The 20517-nt window shown below is 33.8% G+C and overlaps 1 protein-coding gene across 1 annotated transcript; it reads right to left on the bottom strand.

The window, feature by feature from the left end:
* Positions 1–13140: 13140 nt before the first annotated feature.
* LOC101703325 (olfactory receptor 6C1-like) lies at positions 13141–17081 on the bottom strand. Its single transcript, XM_013078254.1, is given in 4 exon segments — positions 13141–13644; positions 14656–14799; positions 14802–15133; positions 17030–17081. Coding segments are annotated over 4 exon segments (1032 nt in total).
* Positions 17082–20517: the final 3436 nt, after the last annotated feature.

Consider the following 20517-nt stretch of genomic DNA (forward strand, 5'->3'; position numbering starts at 1 on the left):
ATCTCCTTCTGGGGGCTTCTACTGAAGCATCACTCAGAGAAAATAAACCATGGTAATGTCGATGACACAAATACAAACCAGATATTGGCATTCAGAAAAAGAGAAAAGAGCAACAAATACTACCATTCAAAATAGAAAAAGAAACAACAACAAGAATAGTGTCAAAAAAAGTAGATAAAATGTACAACTACATCACCCTTAACAAAATAAAAGATTACAATATAAAAATAGAGATAAATTGTTGGCATACCAAAAATATGTACTAAATACAACACTATACTAAATACAACCCTATACCAGTAACCTTCAAAAATAGAAAAGATTTATCAATAGTCGCATAACCTAAATATCTAAAAAATAATAAATGTCATATAGCAACAATAAAAGAAATGAAGGGAAGGGATAATGGGAAAATGAAAAATATTAAAATTTGAAAAGTAATGAAGAGATGAAAGAGAGCAAAGAAAGTCAAGAATAAACAATCCAAATGAAGAATAAAAGAAAGCAAATGGAATTATGCAAAAGGAACAGAAGAAAGCAAGGAATAAAAGCAAAATATTAAAAAGAAAGCAAAGATCAAAAGAAACCAAAAAACAAGGAAACAATCCAACAAACAAACCAAAAAAAAAAAAAATACAAACACAGAAGATAGAGTTCAAAAATTACTCTGTGTTGAGGTGTTTGGGTGAGTAGTTTCTATCCAACTTTTGCATAGTAGAATCTACTCAATCGAGGGAGTGATAGTGAATCACAACTGGTGCCAATCTTATCTCCAAGCCCACTGTTTGTTCTGTGAACGCTTAGTCCTATACTACTTTTGCTGCTGTGCAGTGTCTGTCAATTGTGTGTTGTCTTCCTTAGGGTTGTATTCACTTTGGTAGCTATTACTGCCTGTAGCCTTTGGTGCACCCTAAGCCCCTGCTACCTTTTTGGCCTCTGAGTTTGTGATGTGTCCCACTTGCTCCAGAGGCTCAAGCTCTACTCCTACACCCCAGTAAGTGTCAAAAGTCCAAGCTGAGGTTGCCATGCTGACAATGGTGAAAGTGTACAGACCACTAAGTTTTGTCTTGGAATTAGGCAAGAAGAGAGGCAAAGCAGTTCATGGGTCTTAATCCTATCACTTTCAGACCAAATTCCCTCAGAAAACTACATGTGACCAGCACAATAGAGAAAGGACTACTGTGTCCTCCAGAGTCCGAGCTCACCACTGGTTAAACTTCTCAGGGAATCTGTTACTAGCACACCCCTTTTCTGCAACAGCCTCTTATGGCCATCTTCCTCCTTGTCATTGTTTTATGGTGACCCCAGAAACCTTGAAATTTCTTTATTTTGTGAACTCTGATTCTCAGAGTAAACAATAAATCCTTTCTCAAAACTACTCCTGATGAGTACTCTCAAATATTGCAGACACTGCAGTAGATTTTTTCTCTAATGCTAGCCTGCCTTGTAGAGGGAGTCACATTCAGGGTAAACAGTGTAGACACTATATTTGTTATCATACAATAACCATGGGCTTTTTGGAGCTAGTATTGCTAGTCCATTATTTACCACTGGGACTAATTCTCTCTGTGGACTTCTCTAGTTTTTGCAAAGATAATAGGTCCACCCGCTCAGGAGCTGGGGTTTGTTTTTCAGATTCCTTCACATTTCAATGATTCTTCTTCCTTTTTGAAACATAGTTTGTCAAGTATGATATTCTTGAAATAAAGCAATATGCTCTTCTGTTATTCATTTGATCACAGTTTTTCTTTTTAAATCCCTGATAAGTTTGGAAAATACCATGATATAGTATGAAAAATTCATTATGTTTTATATTTCTTCATATGGCTATTCCAAGCTACATTAAAAAATCTTTTTCTATTAATAAAAACCTCCATTTTTCCACATTGATTTGTGATAGGAATCTTATTATGTATTTACTTCCTATCCATAATATAGATTTTATATGAATTTATATATATTTTTATAAATATATATATTCTTAAAATATATATGTATTAATAAAACATATATGTGTATTCATAGAATATATGTATGTATATAGACAGAATATATATATATGCCAGGAATATGTACAACTTTTTATATGTTCACTTGTACATGAATTTACTATTCTTAACAAGACCGTTACATTTTTACATAAACTTTCATTTCTCTTGCCTAATTTTTCTTACCACTATTAATGTAAGTTATCCTTAGTATAAGACTTTTTGAAGATGAAAGGTGTTCTTTTTAATTTCAGTTAGCAAAGCACAAAACTCCACAGTGCCTTCAGACTTTAACAGAAAAGTACAAAACCCTTCCCAGATTTAGCTGCTTTCCCTTTGCTATAATACACTCTCTAGTGAACACTGGAAACATTATTGTTAGCAATGAAGGTTCTCACATTTATTAAATATCTTAGTTTCCTTTTGCATCCTCCTATACACTGATCTATTCATTTGTATCTACTGAAAGTTATGTAAAGGTTTATAGCAATAATTTGTTTTATTTCCAGATAGCTTTATCTATATGCACAGTAAGATGAAGAGAAACTCCAAACTTGTAGCAAGCATTTCTCCAAAATGTAACTGTTTTAAATTGTTTATTGACCATGTGTATGAGTACAGATAATTTGGTTATGCTACTATTTACAGATTATTACTGTCTTTAGTTTCTCTTGGCACCTCTGCACATACATTCAAAAATTGTTTTTGCTTCTTTCTTTGCTACAAACTTATATCAAGCACTCTATTAGATGCTCGAGAATGTAGGCAAGAAATGTGGCAAAGACCCTAAACCACGTGAAAGGGGGGTGGAGACAAATAATGAATTGTAAATATAATGAGTAAAAATTTAATTTTGTTAGATTATAAATACCTTATAAAACTTACCAAACCCCAGATAGACTAGGGTGACTACTGTCTGGAAGATTGCAGCAGAGATAGGTTGAGGATGAATTCATATATTTAGTATTGTTCACTAAAATAGCGATGTTTGAACATAGGCATTAAATACATTTAGGTACTAGAAACTAGTGTGTCAGGAAAAGTCAAGAATATTTTTAAGTTGACCAAAATAGAATTTATTGTCTGTGCTACTATCAGTTCTTCAAGTAAGTTTATATGAATCTGTAGCTTGTATTGCATATCATATTCAGAGTAAGTTCATGTTACACAACCAATTATAAATACTTTGTGGTTTACTTTATGAGTTCCCCTCACCTATTTTGGAAATTTATCATTAGAGCCTTCTTGGAGTTTTCTGTTTGACTTGGGACTAGAAGGGTGAGTTTTGTGTGATATTTAATTTTATATGCCAACCTGGTGGGCAACAGAATAGTCAAATGACAGGAGTGTCTGTGAGGGAGTTTCCAGAAGACATTAACGTTTCATTTAGTCCACTCACTGAAGATGATACTCCCTAATGTGGGTGGACATCATCCTGTCCACTCAGGGTTCAAAAAGAAGAAAAAAGGTAGAAAAATATGAATTTTCTCTCTCACTTGATCTGAACTGAGAACCCCATCACTCCTGCTCTTCAACAGTACTCAGGCCTTTGTAGTCAGACCAGGACTTAAGCACTTGATCCTTCATTTCTGGAAATCTGGGCATGGATTGAAGGTACACCACTAACTTTCCTAGGCCTCCAGTTTTTAGATAGTCGCTCAAAGGGCGTTGGCAACCATAATTGCAGGAGTCAATCCCTTATAATAAATCTCTCTTGGTACATCTTTATCTCTGAACTAATAAACTGTATTACTCATAAAGTTAAAGAAAATAATTCACATGGGCGATGAACTAAAATGAAGAAGTGGCTATTCTACAAATTCTTCTTACTCTTAAGTCTAATATTATAAAATGTTTACTTTTTAAAGTGAATTCTGGGCCCTGTATCTTATTTATCTCTTTTAGAGATTTTGCTTGGCTTTGTTTATAAATGATTTTCCTTTTTAAAACTTCTTTATTAATTTGTATGCTTCAGATTGCATATGGTAGTCATAGTATCTGGGACATAGAACATGGTCAAATCTTTATAAAAATATTAAAGTATATTTTTATAAGGGTACTGTCAATATCCTTGAAGACACAATGGTGGAAAATGTAATCCTCCAGTTGCAGATTCTCTAGCTGGCAATCGTGTTGCATTTCAGTGATCACTGACCTTGTAAGTGCAAAGCTCAATCTATTCTTGGATTACAGAGAAGGTTTCCATCTGTACAGCAGTTTGCTTCTCAAGGTGATATCCTCCTTCTACTGCTCTAATAATTGGCAGCTAAATTCACAACATCCATATGTGTGAGTCTTTTCAATTTCCTATCACAAACTGTCTTTAGAGATTGCAAAGACATTTATATGTAGTTTTGAATGGGAAAATGGCACAAACTTGCCTGAAAGTAATTATCCTTTTAGCACTTCATCAGAAAACTGTCCCAGTAGACATCTGCTAGGCACTACCCATAATACAGCATTAAGTCAATATTTAATTATTTGCAACTTCTAACAACATAAGGGTTAGATGGAAGACTCCATTCAAATTTATTTTTGGTTTACAACCACGTAAGATATGTTGTTCCTTAAAAAAAAAGAATATTCATATACTCAAATAGTTATAAGTAGTAAGGTGCAGAGAAGACAATCCAGGTTTAAAAGAGATTTTTAGTGGACAAATAAATGATGTATCTGACTTATGTCTGACTTTACTATCAGCATTGCATAAAGAATTAGTGTCCAAAATATTTTACATGAAATTTATTCAACTAAACAGAATAAAGACAAGTTACCCAAGTACCCATGAGGTATTAAATACATGTTTTTCCAAAGGAGGTGTAAAACAGCCAACAGGTACATGGAAAGATACTCAACATCACTAATCATCAGGAAAGTGAAATCAAAGCTACAATGAAATATCTCATTCCTGTTATCTATTATTTGAGAAATTAAATATAAAATGCATGATAAGGATACGGAGAAATTGGAATCACTGTATACTGCTCGTGAGTTTGAAAAGTGGCACAACCACTATGGAAGTTTTTTAAAAAATTAAAAATACAACTACCTTATGACTGAGAAATCCATTTGGGTATCTACCCAAAAGATTTGAAATCAAACTTATATAGAAATACTGCCATACTTATTTCATTGTAACATTATACACAATTGCCAAAATATGAAAACAACCCAAATATCCATTGAAGCATGAATGGATAAGGAAAATGACATATAGGAATACCATTTAGCCTTAAGAGAAAATGATTTTACCATAATGTATTGTATACTGTAAATAAACCTGGAAGATATTACATTAAGTTAAATAAGCCATTTACAGAAGGAGATATACTGAGTAATTTTCCTATAGAAATTATTTAAATAGTCAAATTCATAGCAGCAGAGGGGAAACTCGCATTTTCACAGGGTTAACAGAAGGGGAAAAGAAGTTAGTATTCAAAGACATAAATCTTCAGTTATGCAAGATGAATAAACTCTAGAGGTCTGTTGTACAACAACATGCCCTTAGTCAGTCACATAATATCATATTCTTAAAAATTTGTTGAAGTGAGTATATCTCATGTTAACTATTCTTACCAAAATAAAAATCTTAATCTAAACATGTACAATAATATCAGATTTTTGAATAATAATTTCTAGGATATTAGTAAAGTTAATAATTGTGCTATATGATCTACATATTTGTTTTCTTTCTCATATGTTATTTATAGTTAATTCATGGATGGGGAAATACATACTTTGAAGTTATAGAGTCTCAGGTTTGCCAATTAAATATTTCTTAAACAAGTAAAATCGATTTTAATTAATTTAATTTAAGAAGGAGTGAAATAAGAGAACATTCATAACTTTCTCTATGATGCTGAATCTTCAGTACCCTTCACTTTATTTTCCAGCAAATTTTATACTTAGTTTTTTAATGGATGACAATTGTTAAGAATGTTGCTCCACTTATAACAATTATAACAATTTTTCTATTATGTAAGAGTGGTTGATGAAATTTAGATATATTTTAATATCCATAATTCTTTTTTTTTTTGGTACCATACCAGGGATCAAACTCACCTTGCACTTGTGAGGCAGGCAGCAGAACCACTGAGCTAAATCCCCAGCTAATATCCATAATTCTTGCTTGCACCTCTCTTTCTCTCTTTTTCTGTCTGTCTGTCTCTCTGTTTCTGTCTCTGTCTCTGTTTCTCTCTCTCTCTCTCTCTCTCTCTCTCTCACACACACACACACACACACACTATTGCTTATCTAAATACATGAAAACATTTTTCATGTTTTCAGTAAAGTATGTGGAATAGAAATTTTAACAAATGAAACCCTAGGTTTGTCCATAATGGAAAATTTTGTTTTGTTATGAAACTTATTTTGTTGGAAACATAAATGATTTGGTTTCAGCATATAATTAATGCATACAGTGTTTCAAATTAGTTCAAAACTTGTGAAGGATAATATATTCAAAATATATATGGATAATACATTCAAAACACATACACATATGCATATATATATATATATATACATATATATATTTAATATATTACCCTTCTCAAGTTTTGGACTAGTTTGAAATAGAATAAGATGGAATTTCAGAAAAAATCCCTCATATTTAATGTCTTTTCTTTTTCTATTTTCTACATTGTGTGTATTATGCATATGTATATACTTATATATGTATTGAGTGATTATTGAGATTTTAATATGGTATATTTAACACCTCCACCTAAAGTATATAAATGACTATGATTCTTTATCACTAGACAAATTATTTGAAAATATTATATTAAAGTGACCAACAAGTTTTATTCATTTATATTTCATTTAAAAATGAGTTTCTAGGTATAGCCATCTGGTTCCACACTACAAAGATGCAGAGTACACCGGACCACCAGACCACAGTACTGAGTCCTGCTGCTTCCGGCCCAGAGGTAGGGGCTTCTGAGCCACCGTCCCACTGCTCCTGGTCCAGAGGAAGGGGCTTCTCGGCCACCATCACTCCCGCTGCTCCAAGCCCAGAGGAAAGGGCTTTTGAACCACCTTCTGTCCTGCTGCTCCTGGCCCAGAGGAAGGGGCTTCCAGGCCACTATCCCTGCCACCACTCCTGGCCCAGGGGTGGGGGCTTCTGAGCTGCTGTCCCACTGATCCCAGCCCAGAGGAAAGGGCTTTTGGACCACCATCCCTATTGCTACTCCCAGGCCTTGTCCCACCTCTCCCAGCTCAGAGGAGGTAATCAAAAGGAGGCACCAAAAGCTCCCCCCAGTCGAAATGAGAAAACACTTAAATAAGTCTCAAAACAAGACTTCCAGATCACCTACAGCAAACCAAAAGGGAAATGAGATGGAATACTCTGATACTCAACCACCTGGACCCACTGAACTGGCACCAAAAAGGGATCTGGAAAAAATGAAATCAGAAATAATTTCTCAGATAACAGGAGAAATTGTGCTCCTAGTGCAAGACATGATTAATAAATCTAGAGAGGAGCTGAGGAACATGATGAAATCCTAACATAGGAAACAAATGAAATCCACAAAACAGATGCAAAAAGATTTCCAGAGCATGAAAAACTCCATTGAAAGTCTACACAGCAGAATGAGCCAATGTGAGGACAGAATTTCAGATATAGGAGGTAAGATTGCAATTAATGACCAGGAAAAGAAAAATTGCTTCAAAATTATAAGGGAACATGAGAAGTCAATCCAATAGTTGCTAGATGAGGCAAAGAAGAACAACATAAGACTGTTCAGAGTCAATGAAGAAACAGGAGAGTGCAGAAGGCATAAAAAATCTCTTCACAGAAATAATGGCAGAAAACTTCCGAAGCAGGGGAAAAAAGCTTGACATACAGATAAGTGAGGAATATAGGACTCCCAATAGCCTTGATCAAAAAAAATCTACACATAGGCATATAATTGTTAAGATTCCAGAAAAACAACAGAAGAACAAAGTTCTACAAGCAGTTAGAGAAAAGAAACAAATGACATACAAAGGAAAGCCCATCAGAATCACAGCAGACTTCTCAGCACAAACCATCAAGGCAAGAAGAGCTTGGAGTGACATATTCCAAGCCCTAAAAGAAAACAGACTCCAACCCAGATTGATGTACCCTGCAAAAATATCTTTCAAAATGGATGGAGAAAGAAGATACTTTCATGACAAAGAGCACCTTAGGAACTTTGTGAATACCAAACCAGCACTCCAAAGAATTTTACACAATATCCTAGGAACAGACATTTAGGACTACAACCCCAGGAAGCAAAGCAGAACAAACCCATCTGCATGACAAGAAATTAAATGTAAAGGGGGAGAACCCAACAAAAAGAAAAAGTCATGGCAATGACAAATCAATACGTTTCAGTTATAACCATCAATGTTAATAGTCTCAATTCACCAATCAAAAGAAATAGACTAGCAGAATGGGTCAAGAAGCAAAATACAACAATATGCTGCATACAAGAAACACACTTAATTCAAAATGAAATTCATAGACTGAAAGTTAAAGGGTGGAAAACAGTACTCCATGAAACGGGAACCCAAAAAAAGAAGGTGTAGTTATCCTCTTTGCAGATCAAGTACATTTCAAACCAACACTGATTAAGAGAGATGAAGAAAGACACTACATCCTTGTAAAGGGAAGAATCCAAGAGGAAGAGATGACAATCATAAATATCTATGCACCAAACACTAGTGCACCCAACTATATAAAACAAATACTAACAGACATGAAAAGTCATATATGCACTAATATAATTGTAGTGGGGGACCTCAACACCCCACTGTCACAGATAGATCAAGTAGACAAAAAATAAGTAATGAAATACTAGAACTCAATCAAACTCTTGAACAAATGAACTTAAGAGATGTTTACAGAGTCTTCCATCCCACAAAATCACAATACACATTCTTCTCAGCTGCACATGGGTCATTCTCAAAAGTAGACCACATACTCACACATAGGACATGTTTAAGTAAGTGCAAAGGAATTGAAGTTATTCCCTGTATATTATCAGACCATAGTGTGATGAAATTGGAGATCCATAGCAAAAGAAACTCGAAAAATTTCATACACATGTGGAAAATGAACAACACACTTCTGAATAACAAATGGGTCACAGAGGAAATTAAAGAAGAAATCAGACAGTTCCTTTAATTGAATGACAATGACAATACAACATATCAGAATCTATGGGACACAATGAAAGCAGTCTTACGAGGGAAATTCATAGCACAGAATACACATATTAGGAAAACAGAATGAGCCCAATTAAACAACCTGATGCTGCACCTCAAGCTTCTAGAAAAAGAAGAGCAGGACAACCCCAGAGCTCATAGAAGGGAGGAAATTATAAAGATCAGAGGAGAAATCAATGCAATGGAGACTAAGAGAACGATACAAAAAATCAATGAAGCCAAGAGTTGGTTCTTCAAAAGAATCAACAAAATTGACAAACCCTTAGCCCACCTTGTCAGAAAAAGAAAGAAAAGGTCCAAATCCATACAACTAGAAATGAAAAGGGTGAAACTGCAACAGACCCAGCAGAAATCCAGAGGATCACCAATACCTGCTACCAGAACCTATACGCCAATAAGATGGAAAACACAGAAGAAATGGACAGATTCCTCGATACATATGAATTACCAAAGTTGAATGAAGAAGACCTAAAAATTCTGAACAAACCAATATCAACCAATGAAATTGAAAATGTAATTAAAAACTTGTCAACTAAGAAAAGCCTGGGCCCTGATGGCTTCACTGCTGAATTCTACAAGATATTTAGAGAAGAACTACTGCCACTACTGTTTAAACTCTTCAATGAAATTGAAAGGGAAGCAATATTCCCAAATTCCTTCCTGGAAGCAAGCATCACCTTGATCCCCAAAGCAGAGAAAGACCCAACTAAAAAAGAGAACTATAGGCCAATCACACTAATGAACATAGATGCAAAAATCCTTAATAAGATACTGGCAAACAGAATGCAGAAGATCATAAAGAAGATCATACACCCTGATCAAGTGGGATTCATCCCAGGGATGCAGGGATGGTTGAATATATGCAAATCAATCAATGTAATACACTATATCCATAGAGCCAAGGACAAAAACCATATGATTATCTCCATAGATGCAGAAAACACATTTGACAAAATCCAACCGGCATTTATGATAAAAACCCTACAAAAAAATTGGAATAGATGGTCTCTACCTCAAACTCATAGAAGCCATCTATGAAAAACCAACAGCCAATATCATACTAAATGGTCACAAACTAAAATCCTTCACACTAAAATCAGGAACAAGACAAGGATGTCCACTATCACCACTCTTGTTCAATATAGTTCTGGAAACGTTAGCCAAGACAATTAGACAAGAGAAAGAAATAAAAGGAATAAAGATAGGAAATGAAGAAGTCAAATTGTCATTATTTGTAGATGACATGATACTCTATATAGAAGACCCCAAGAACTCCACCAAAAGTCTTCTAGATTTAGTAACCAAATTCAGTCAAGTAGCTGGTTATAAGGTCAACATGCAAAAATTAATAGCTTTCCTCTACAGGAATGACAGACTCACTGAGAGAGAAATAGAGCAAATAATTTCTTTCACAATAGCACCCAAAAAACTGAAATACCTAGGAATCAACCTAATGAAAGAAAGCAAAGACCTCTTCTCTGAAAACTATGGCACTCTGAAAAGAGAGATTGAAGATGATATCAGAAAATGGACAGACATCCCCTGCTCCTGGGTAGGAAGGATTAATATAGTGAAAATTGCCATACTTCCAAAACCGCTATATAGATTCAATGCAATTCCAATTGAGATCTCAGCAGCATACTTCATGGACCTTGAGAAAACAATCCAAAAATTCATTTGGAACAAGAAGAGACCCAGAATAGCAAAAGCAACTCTAGGTAACAGAGACATGGCAGGTGTTATCACAATCCCCAACCTGCAACTCTACTACAAAGCTACTGCGATAAAAACAGCATGGTACTGGCAGAGAAACAGACCTGAGGACCAGTGGAACAGATTAGAAGATGCAGAAACAATGCCAGACACACTCTGCCATCTCATCTTCGACAAAGGAGCCAAACACCCTCACTGGAGGAAAGATAGCCTCTTTAATATATAGTGCTGGAAAAACTGGGCTTCAACTTGCCAAAGATTAAAACTAGGCCTATATCTCTCACCATGCACTAAACTAAAATCAAAATGGATTAAAGATCTAAATATTAAATGAGAAACACTGAACCAGTTGGAACAGAGGTTAGGTAGAACCCTTGAAGACATCAGTGTAGGAAATGATTTTATGAACAAAACCTCAGTTGCCCGTGAACTAGCACAATCAACAAGTGGGATCTCTTCTTATTAAAAGGCTTCTGCACACCAAGAGAAACCACCAGCAGTGTGAAGAGACAACCCACTATGTGGAAAAAAATCTTCACCTGCTCTTCCTCAGACAAAGGTCTACTATCTCAAATCTATAAAGAACTAAAAATGATCAGACCTCCCAAATTTAAAGACCCAATCTGAAAATGGGCATCTGAAATGAACAGACATTTCTCAGACAAAGAAATAGAAATAGCAAATAAATACATGAAAAAATGTTCAACATCACTGGTCATTTGAGAGATGCAAATGAAAACAACGCTGAGATTCGACCTCACTCTAGAAAAAATGGCTGCTATCATGAAATCAAGCAAAAACAAATGCTGGCTGGGCTGTGGGGAAAGAGGAACACTTCTCCATTGCTGGTGGGAGTGTAGACTGGTACAACCACTGTGGAAATCAGTGTAGAGATACCTCAAAAAACTAGGACTGGAAGTACCATTTGACTCAGCTATTCCACTGCTGGGGATCTTCCCCAAAGAATTAAAAGAATCATACCACAGTGATATATGTGCACCCATGTTCATAGCAGCACAGTTTATGATAGCTAAAACTTGGAAACAGCCCAAATGCCCATCAACTGGAGACTGGATAAAGAAAATGTGGGTTTTTTTTTTAATAAAATGGAGTACTACTCAGCCATAAAAGATGAGAAATTAGAGACATTTATAGCTAAGTGGATGCACATTGAGGTGATACTCTTAAGTGAAATAAATAGGACACACATGTATAAATACCAAATAGTTTCTCTAGTATGAGAAACTGAAAGTGTAAATAAGGACTAAAATATATACTAGGTAATGTGAAATAGGAAGAAAAAGGGCAAACGGGAAGGAAGTGGGAGGGCTAGGGGAAAGGATTAAAGGGACTGGGATTAATATGAGAAAATGGAAAAATAGGAACAAAATCTTTGTAAATAGGGAGGAATGGAGGGGTTGAAGGGAGGGCTGGGCAAGGGTGAAAAATAAGAACCAAGAGAGACTATGTAAAGGTGCAAATTTCCAATGATGAATGTCATTATATTGTATACGTAAAATGTACCAACGATTAGAATGAATAATCGAAAATGTAAAATAGGAAGAAAAGGTCCAAAGGAGTAGGGGTAGTGGGAGGGGCAGGGGAAAGGAAAGAAGGGAAAGGAAAAATGATGAGAAATGGAAAAATGGAAATAAAGTCTTTGTAAATAGGGAAGGGTGGAGGGAGTGAAGGGAGGGCTAGGAATGGGGAAACAATAAGAATCAAGATGCATTATGTAAAGGTACAATTCCCAATGAGAAATGTAATTGTGTTGTATACCTAAAATGTACCAATAAAAGAATTTAACAACAAAAAAAAATGAGTTCCTAGAGATATTGTAAGATAATAAAAGAGATTTCTAAAAAGTTAATACAAATCATAAAATTATACTTCCTATGTTTGGTAACTAAAATACACCAATGTTTATAGAATTTATTTCCTATTTATAGATACTATTTCTGCTGTTTCTATAAGGATTTTTCTTGAACTAAACTCGATACAATTTTATTTATAAAATTATATTGTTTAAAAGGTTGCAATATACAAACATCAGAAAACAGAGTGTCAGAAGCACATCAAAAGTAAACTGCATGAAAATATATCAAAAAATATGCTTGTAAACTGGTAGCAAAAGGGTTGAATGAGGAAGGATGATAGGACCAAGTTATTTGAATGGGCTCCTGAAATTTCATGTTTTTTTTCAATTGTCTTTCAACATGACCCTAATGCATGACATCACATCATTTCATGCACTTGAGAAAAATATGGTCTTCCTTGTCATCTTCATGAAGGCTTGCTTGACTTGTTGATTCCCTAAGCTATAAATAAAGGGGTTCACCTTGGGGGCTGTGGAGGTGTTTAGCACAGCAACTCCCTTGCTTAAAGATATTCTTTCTCCTGCAGAAGGTTTATTATACATAAAAATTCAGCTGTCATAAGAGATGGAGATGACAGTCATGTGGGATGAGCATGTAGAGAAGGCTTTTGTCCTCTGACTAGTAGAAGGAAACTTCAAAATTGTACTGATAATATACACATGGGATAGGAATATTAATGCCAAAGTGAATATTAGAGTAAACACAGCACAGGAAAATCCCATTATCTCTAGGAAGTTTGAGTCTGAACAAGAAAGTTGCAGCAGGGGAAAATAATCACAAGTAAAATGGTTAATAACATTGGACCTACAGTAATCAAGCTGTAAGAGCAACATTAGTGCAGGAAAGATGATCAAGAATGAAACCAGCCAGTTCTTTGAGGTATCTCCATACTGATGTCTACAGTGGTTGCACCAGTCTACACTCCCACCAGCAGTGGGGCAGCGTTCCTTTCTCCCCACAAATCCATCAGCATTTGTCATGGTTTAATTTCTTGATAGCAGCCATTCTTTCTGGAGTGAGATAGAATCTGTGTTGTTTTTTCATCTGCATCTCTCAAATGACCAGTGATGTTGAACATTTTTTTCATATGTTTATTTGCTGCTTTTACTTCTTTGTCTGAAAAATATCTGTTCATTTCAAATGCCCATTTTTGAACTGGTTCTTTAAATTTGAAGGGTCTGATTTTTTTAAGTTCTTTATATATTCTAGATAGTGGTTCTTTTTCTGAGGTCTCATTTGACCCAGCTATTCTCCTGCTGGGTATCTTCCTAAAAGAATTAAAAGAATCACACCACAGTGATACATATTCACCCATGTTTATAGTGGCACAGTCTGTAATACCTAAAGCTTGGAAACAGCCCAAGTGCCCATCAACTGGAAACTGGATAAAGAAGATGTGTTTTTTTATAAAATGGAGTACTATTCAGCCATAAAGAATGAGAAACTAGAGGCATTTACAGCTAAATGGATGCATATTGAGGCCATACTTTTAAGTGAAATAAATAGGACACACATGTGTAAATACTGAATAGTTTCTCTGGTGTGAGAAACTGAAAATGTAAAGAAGGATTAAAATTATTAAAATGAATAATTGATGATTTGAAATAGGAAGAAAAGGTCTAAAGGGGTGGGGGAAGGGAAAAGGAAAGAAGGGAAAGGATAGATTATGAGAAAAGGAAAAATTTTCATTGTACATAAAAGTCTTTGTAAATAGGGAAGTGTGGAGGGAGGACAGGGAAAGGGAAAAATTAAGAACCAAGATACATCATGTACAGGTACCAGTACCCAATGATAAATGTAAACGTATTGTATACCTAAAATGTACCAATAAAAGAACTTCAGCAAAAACAAAACAAAACAAAACAAAAACCCACAAATGAAACAAACCAGGAAGCAATGACAAGCATCATGCAGAACTTTTGATTCATGATGGTCATGTAAAGCAGAGGTTTCCAGATGGCAGTATAATGATCATAGGATATGGGAGCCAGAAAGCAAAATTTTGTGACTCCCAAGAGAATGAAAAACAAAACAATTGAGTTACACAGTTATTAAAGGAAATGGTTTTATCTCCTGAAATATTGGTTCCCAGAAACTTAGGAACACTGATAGATGTGAATGAAAATTCTAATAAGGAGAAGTTCTTCAGGAAGAAATAAATGGGGGGTTGGAGGTGGGAATCCAGCAGGGTAAGGGTGAGGATGGTCAGATTCCCAGTGATGCTAAGCATATAGCTGATAAAGAGAAATATAAAGATGACAACCTGGAGCTTCAGGTCATCAGACAATCTTAAGAGGATAAACTCTTTTATTTCTGAATGGTTTCTCTTCTTTAGCTGCTGATTTTTTTCTCTTGGAAAACCTACAGGTGAAAGAGCAAGCTTGAAGAGTAATAAGTATCCAAGAGTAGGGCCTTGATTGTGCTGAAATAGTGTACCATGCCTGCATTCTAGGAAAATTTAAAGTCACCTGATAATGACAATGATCCTTTAATTTCCTTTCTTGTAGAGAAATATTTTTTAATTAAGGCATGTTAAAGAATAGTTTAGTATCCAAATTCCAATCCCATACCATTTCACTTCAATTAGAAAATATATTGTCAAAAAGAAAAATAACAAATAATGGCCGGAATACGAAGAAAAATGACTTCTTATATATTATTGATTAAAATGCAAATTTGTATAGCCATTATGAAGAATGGTATGGAGGTTCACAAGAAAACTAAAAATAGAACTACTATATGATACAGTTATCCTATTCCTTTCTGTATGTCCAAAGGAAGTCAGCACACAAGAGAAATATCTGTATGCCTACATTTATTATAGCACTGCCAAGCATATCCAAAATATTAAATCAGCTTATGTGTCAATCAACAGATGAATGGACAAAGAAAATGTGTTATATACACACAATGGAGTATTATTCACAAAAATAATTCTGTAATTTGCAACAAATAGATGGAACTGACAGACATTGCATTAAATAATAAAATCCAGACACAGAAAGAGAAGTTTCACTTGTTTTCTCTGGTATATGGATACTAAAAAATACCTGAAAGTAGAATAGTTATTAATAGGCATTAAGAAGGATTCAGGAGTGGGAGCCAGAAGGTGAAAGAAGAGTGGTTGAGTGTGATCAATACATCTATGAAAATATCACACTGAACTCTGTTATCTTGCACAATAACTGTGGATTATACAATATTTTAAAAAACACTTTGGTATTCTACACTTTGAAGTGATAGGGAGGAAGTTTGTAGGGAGATATTTCTCTGTACAAATATTTCCTCTTAAACCTTTAAGATTTCTTTTCAAATAGAATCACCTTTGTGTCATTGCTTTAATCTCTACATGTTTCCCTTTGTGTAAAAGCTTTATTACACTGAAAATTATCAAAAATGGGAAAGATATGTCATTTTAAAAAAGTGACCATTTTGTCCTTAGTCATCAGTCAATTCTTGCTGACACATCACAGCTTTTCTAACTCCCACTGCTCCCACATTAGAAGTCAGATATACTGAAGCCCTGGCCAGGAGCACCTCAAATGTCAGAAAGAAAAGGAAAAAATATGTACAAAACAATGTGAGCTGCAAAGCCTAAACCTAAATGTATTGCATGTGAATATCTTACAAAATTTCATATTAATCTCTCAATTTTATGTCTCTAATTCCTATTCAACCTTTTTTTGCTTTCCTGTATTTGTTCTAATAAAATTATTGTTATGAATATTTGAGAAATTTTTATGGTTAAAGAGATAAATAAGAATTCAAGAATACTATTTTTAGTAGTTCTATTTAAATTATTGGAATAAGTTTTAATGATTTTCTTTTTTTAAAATAAAACAAAGTTTTAATGACATTGGCATAGTTTATGTCCCTAAGAAAGAATGAAAATATCTAATTTTGAATGTATTCCACCTACTGGGTCTGAAATCACTTAATCCTCTGTCCTCACTTACTCCATGTGTGTAGTTTCTGCCACAGATAGGTCAATGGCATATGATTCATAAAACAAATTAATTTACATGAAGTATTTGGAAAAAATGATTATCATTTAATGAAAGCTATATAGACTTGTTTTATACAGAAAATATTCCTATCTACTGAACTAAATCTCTAGGATCAGGATAGTGTCTTAAGTTAAAAGTAAAGTCTTAAATAAACAGCAATAAATTACCAAAAAAAGTAAATGGGATAGGAATTGCCTGATTGTTGAATATCTATCACATTTATACAATTAATTTTAGATTTTTCTTTTACCTCGTGTATATGGCAGTGACCTGTCCCACTGTTCTGTATCTGCCTCCTCCATCTAATCACCATGTATGCATGCGCACACACACACACACACACACACACACACACAAACACATACACACACACTCTCTACTTCCTCCATCATTAACCAGGATTCGATCACCACATTTGCGTCATGTTAGATACCCACAGAGCATCAGCACTGCTACCCTGCTATTACATTAGTAATAATCTTAACCTTAGTAATAACATATATATTAGTAATAGTATACAATGTGTGACTATTACTAGTTTTGTGAGCAGTGCACTGGAATAGCAGCTCTAACCAACTCTTCCCTTATCCCCATGACACTGGGTATGCTACCCACTGTAAACATGCATAAGAACCTCAACACTCTTCCCAACTCACCACATTTAGGCTGTACTTAAATCTCTGTGAACTTCTCTATTACACTGTGCATTCACAAAAGTTAGGACTTGATCTTCAAGCTATTTCAACATATTTCAGTTCCTAGCATAGTTACATTAGATTTACAAGAAACATTGTCTAGTTAATTCAGGTTGAGTTTGTTGTTAAATCACATCTGTAATCAGCCACAGTTCTCTAATTTATGATATATAGAACACAGCTTAGATATTACTTGATTTTATATTTGTTTTATAAGATGTATTTCCCCATATCAGTTACTTTACAAAAGTTATTTACATACTTCCCTTAAAATTCCCTTTTATTGGGTAAATTTAAAACAAATGAAATGTAAAATAAACTATATTTTATTGATATACAAATTTAAAGAAAGCATCATAAAACATTAGATTTATTGGATCTTACTACACTTTGGAAGAGTGTGTTAAAAAATTGGCTTCTATTTATTTCTGGTGCATGGATGTACACATCCATGTTATTTTTGTTTTTAATAATGTTTTAAGTAAGGCAATAACTTTGAAAGCATAGTTTTTTTAATATTACTCAATTCTCACTTTTTGAGTTAAATCTCCTTATAAATCATTAGAAAACTTTTGCAAAGCATATCTGCTAAAATGTACTTTTTTGATCATGACACAGTTTTCTTTCTACCTTTTGAATTTAAAGACCTTTTTGGAATTTAGACTAATGCGTTTGAGAAAAGGATAATTATGTAATGCAATGTATGAACAATATCTGGCTCAGCTTCCTAATTACACTCACTACAATTCCAGCACTATGCAAGCACTTCAGTCCCTGGGTCATGACACATGGGTTGCTTTGATAATATCTCAACCCGAGTGCAAAAAAGACTCAAGAGGATCACCTGAGTGGTTACCAGACTCATTTTATTAGAATTTCTCTTTATATATTTTACAATTATTTGAGATAAATTTCCTTAGAGAAGAATGGTTTATATTTATTAATTTTCATAATTATGAACAAGTTTAATCCTTAGCATTCATACAGTGTGTACAAAAACAAGTAATGGAAAAGCAAAGTAATCAAATAATATTCAATAATAATTTTATAAATGGTAACACACGTGTGTAAGAGTTTTTTTGTAAATGTCTAGTAATTTCCTCATACTTTCTATTTGTTAACTAGCCATCTATAATTTAATCAAGAAAAAAGAAATAAATTAATGAGAAAATTATCAAGTCAAAATTTATTATGAATTTATTATTTGTGACATCACGAATTCAATTTAGTATCACAGAAAGCATATGGGCTTTGTCATTAGAGAGACACAGCTTTAAAATGCAAACAGGTCTTATAATGGATTTTTATCTTTGGATGAATTAATTTACTTAGCTTCATTTTCTCTGTTTTAAATGCAGTTTAAATTTCAAGAGTCTTCATGAGAATGAAATACAATTAGAAAATCAATATTCTTGCTAAATTGTATGACACATAGGCTCTAAGAATACCTATATTAATTTATTTTTTCTTTTAGTAGGAATTATTTCCCAACTTTTAAAAAAACATGCATACTTTCATGATGAATGGCATTCTATATTCTATTGTGTAGAACCTGTTACATTATATCTGTTTTAGGTCTTAAAAGACATGTAGGAAATTTTTATCCTTAATCCCAAATGAAGAACTGAGGCTCTCAGAGATCATGTAATTTCTTTTCATTCATATGGCTAGCAAATGTCAGTCCACCTAGAATTAGTTTTCCCTTAAACACAGAACTTCACAATCTGCAAAAACACAGAGAAAGAGAGATAGCACATTCCTCCTTTATTCAACAGAAAATAAATAAGTTGATGTAATGAAAGAAAAGCTAGTAGTCATTTCATGTATTTTCATATATCAAATATCAAAATATTACTTCAATATATCCTGTTTAGTAGAATCAGAAAGTAAATTGTTAAGTGTTGAATCAATGTTGAATTTTTTTCCACTGCTCTGTATATGTCTGACTTACCTCTGCTATTTATATAGTTGCACAAATAATCAGAATGGCTAGAATTGTAAAAGTACAAGTAAATGCCATCATTGACCATTCTTTCTCTTCAACTGATCTAGTTTACTTTTATTTACAAAGTTTTTGTCTTAATTTTTCCATTTTATCCAGAATGGATATATTTCTTTCATGGTAGAAAATGAGGAAAGAGAAAAGTATAAAACAGAAATAACACCTCAAAGTATTTTAAAATTGTTTGACATCATTTCTACATAGATTTTATGTAGTGTGAACATCTTCATATTTTATTCATTCTTTCTGCCAGAAGCTCAGGGGATTAATTCAGTGAATTAAAATTGCTCAAAGAAGAATACAAAACAAAATTGCCACAAAGGAATAAAAAAAATAATACATGTTGCTATGGAATTGGAAAGAAAAGCATGGAGGACAGTGTCCAATGAGACAGAAGAAAATAATAAACACTTTCGTTTTTTTACTTCAGCTTAATTTTTGGCACAGAGATGCCAGGCAAATACCGAACTATAGCTCCTAAGGTAGATCTACACCCAATATTCCATGACATTTTTCAAACTGAAAATCTATTAAGTTGTACAAGGTACATTCATTATCTACATGCTCTTAACCTACCTTCCTGTAAGAATTTTTACTACTGTTCACAATTTACAATTTTTAACTGAACTATTTTACTATTGCTCAACAGCAATAGTAATTGCAGAGTTTAAAATTTACATGCCAAATACAGTATTAGGAGTCACTACTTGTCCCGACAAAAGTAATGTGACAGAAAGCAACTGATAAAATTTTAGAGGTTGTTAGTAAAAGTTAACAAAAATAGAAAATACTTAAAATACTGTTTTTGTGATTTTTTTAATAAAATCAGTATGCCATATATATTACTCTTATTCAATTAACTTAGTGAAGTTTTTTTATTTTTATGGACATTAACTTACCCATTTATTCAAAAGAGATAACTATATTTATTTTGGAATATAAGTGTGAAAATTAAATAAGATATAGCACAGAATACACCTAACCTAAAAATGGCACAGAATAAATGCTGTCACTAGAAAAGCTATCAGATTTCCAGGTTAT

The sequence above is a fragment of the Heterocephalus glaber genome, unplaced genomic scaffold, assembly GCF_053883595.1.
Source record: "Heterocephalus glaber isolate CG9 unplaced genomic scaffold, H.glaber_assembly_v1.0 deba00001569, whole genome shotgun sequence".
Classification (NCBI taxonomy): Eukaryota; Metazoa; Chordata; class Mammalia; order Rodentia; family Bathyergidae; genus Heterocephalus; species Heterocephalus glaber.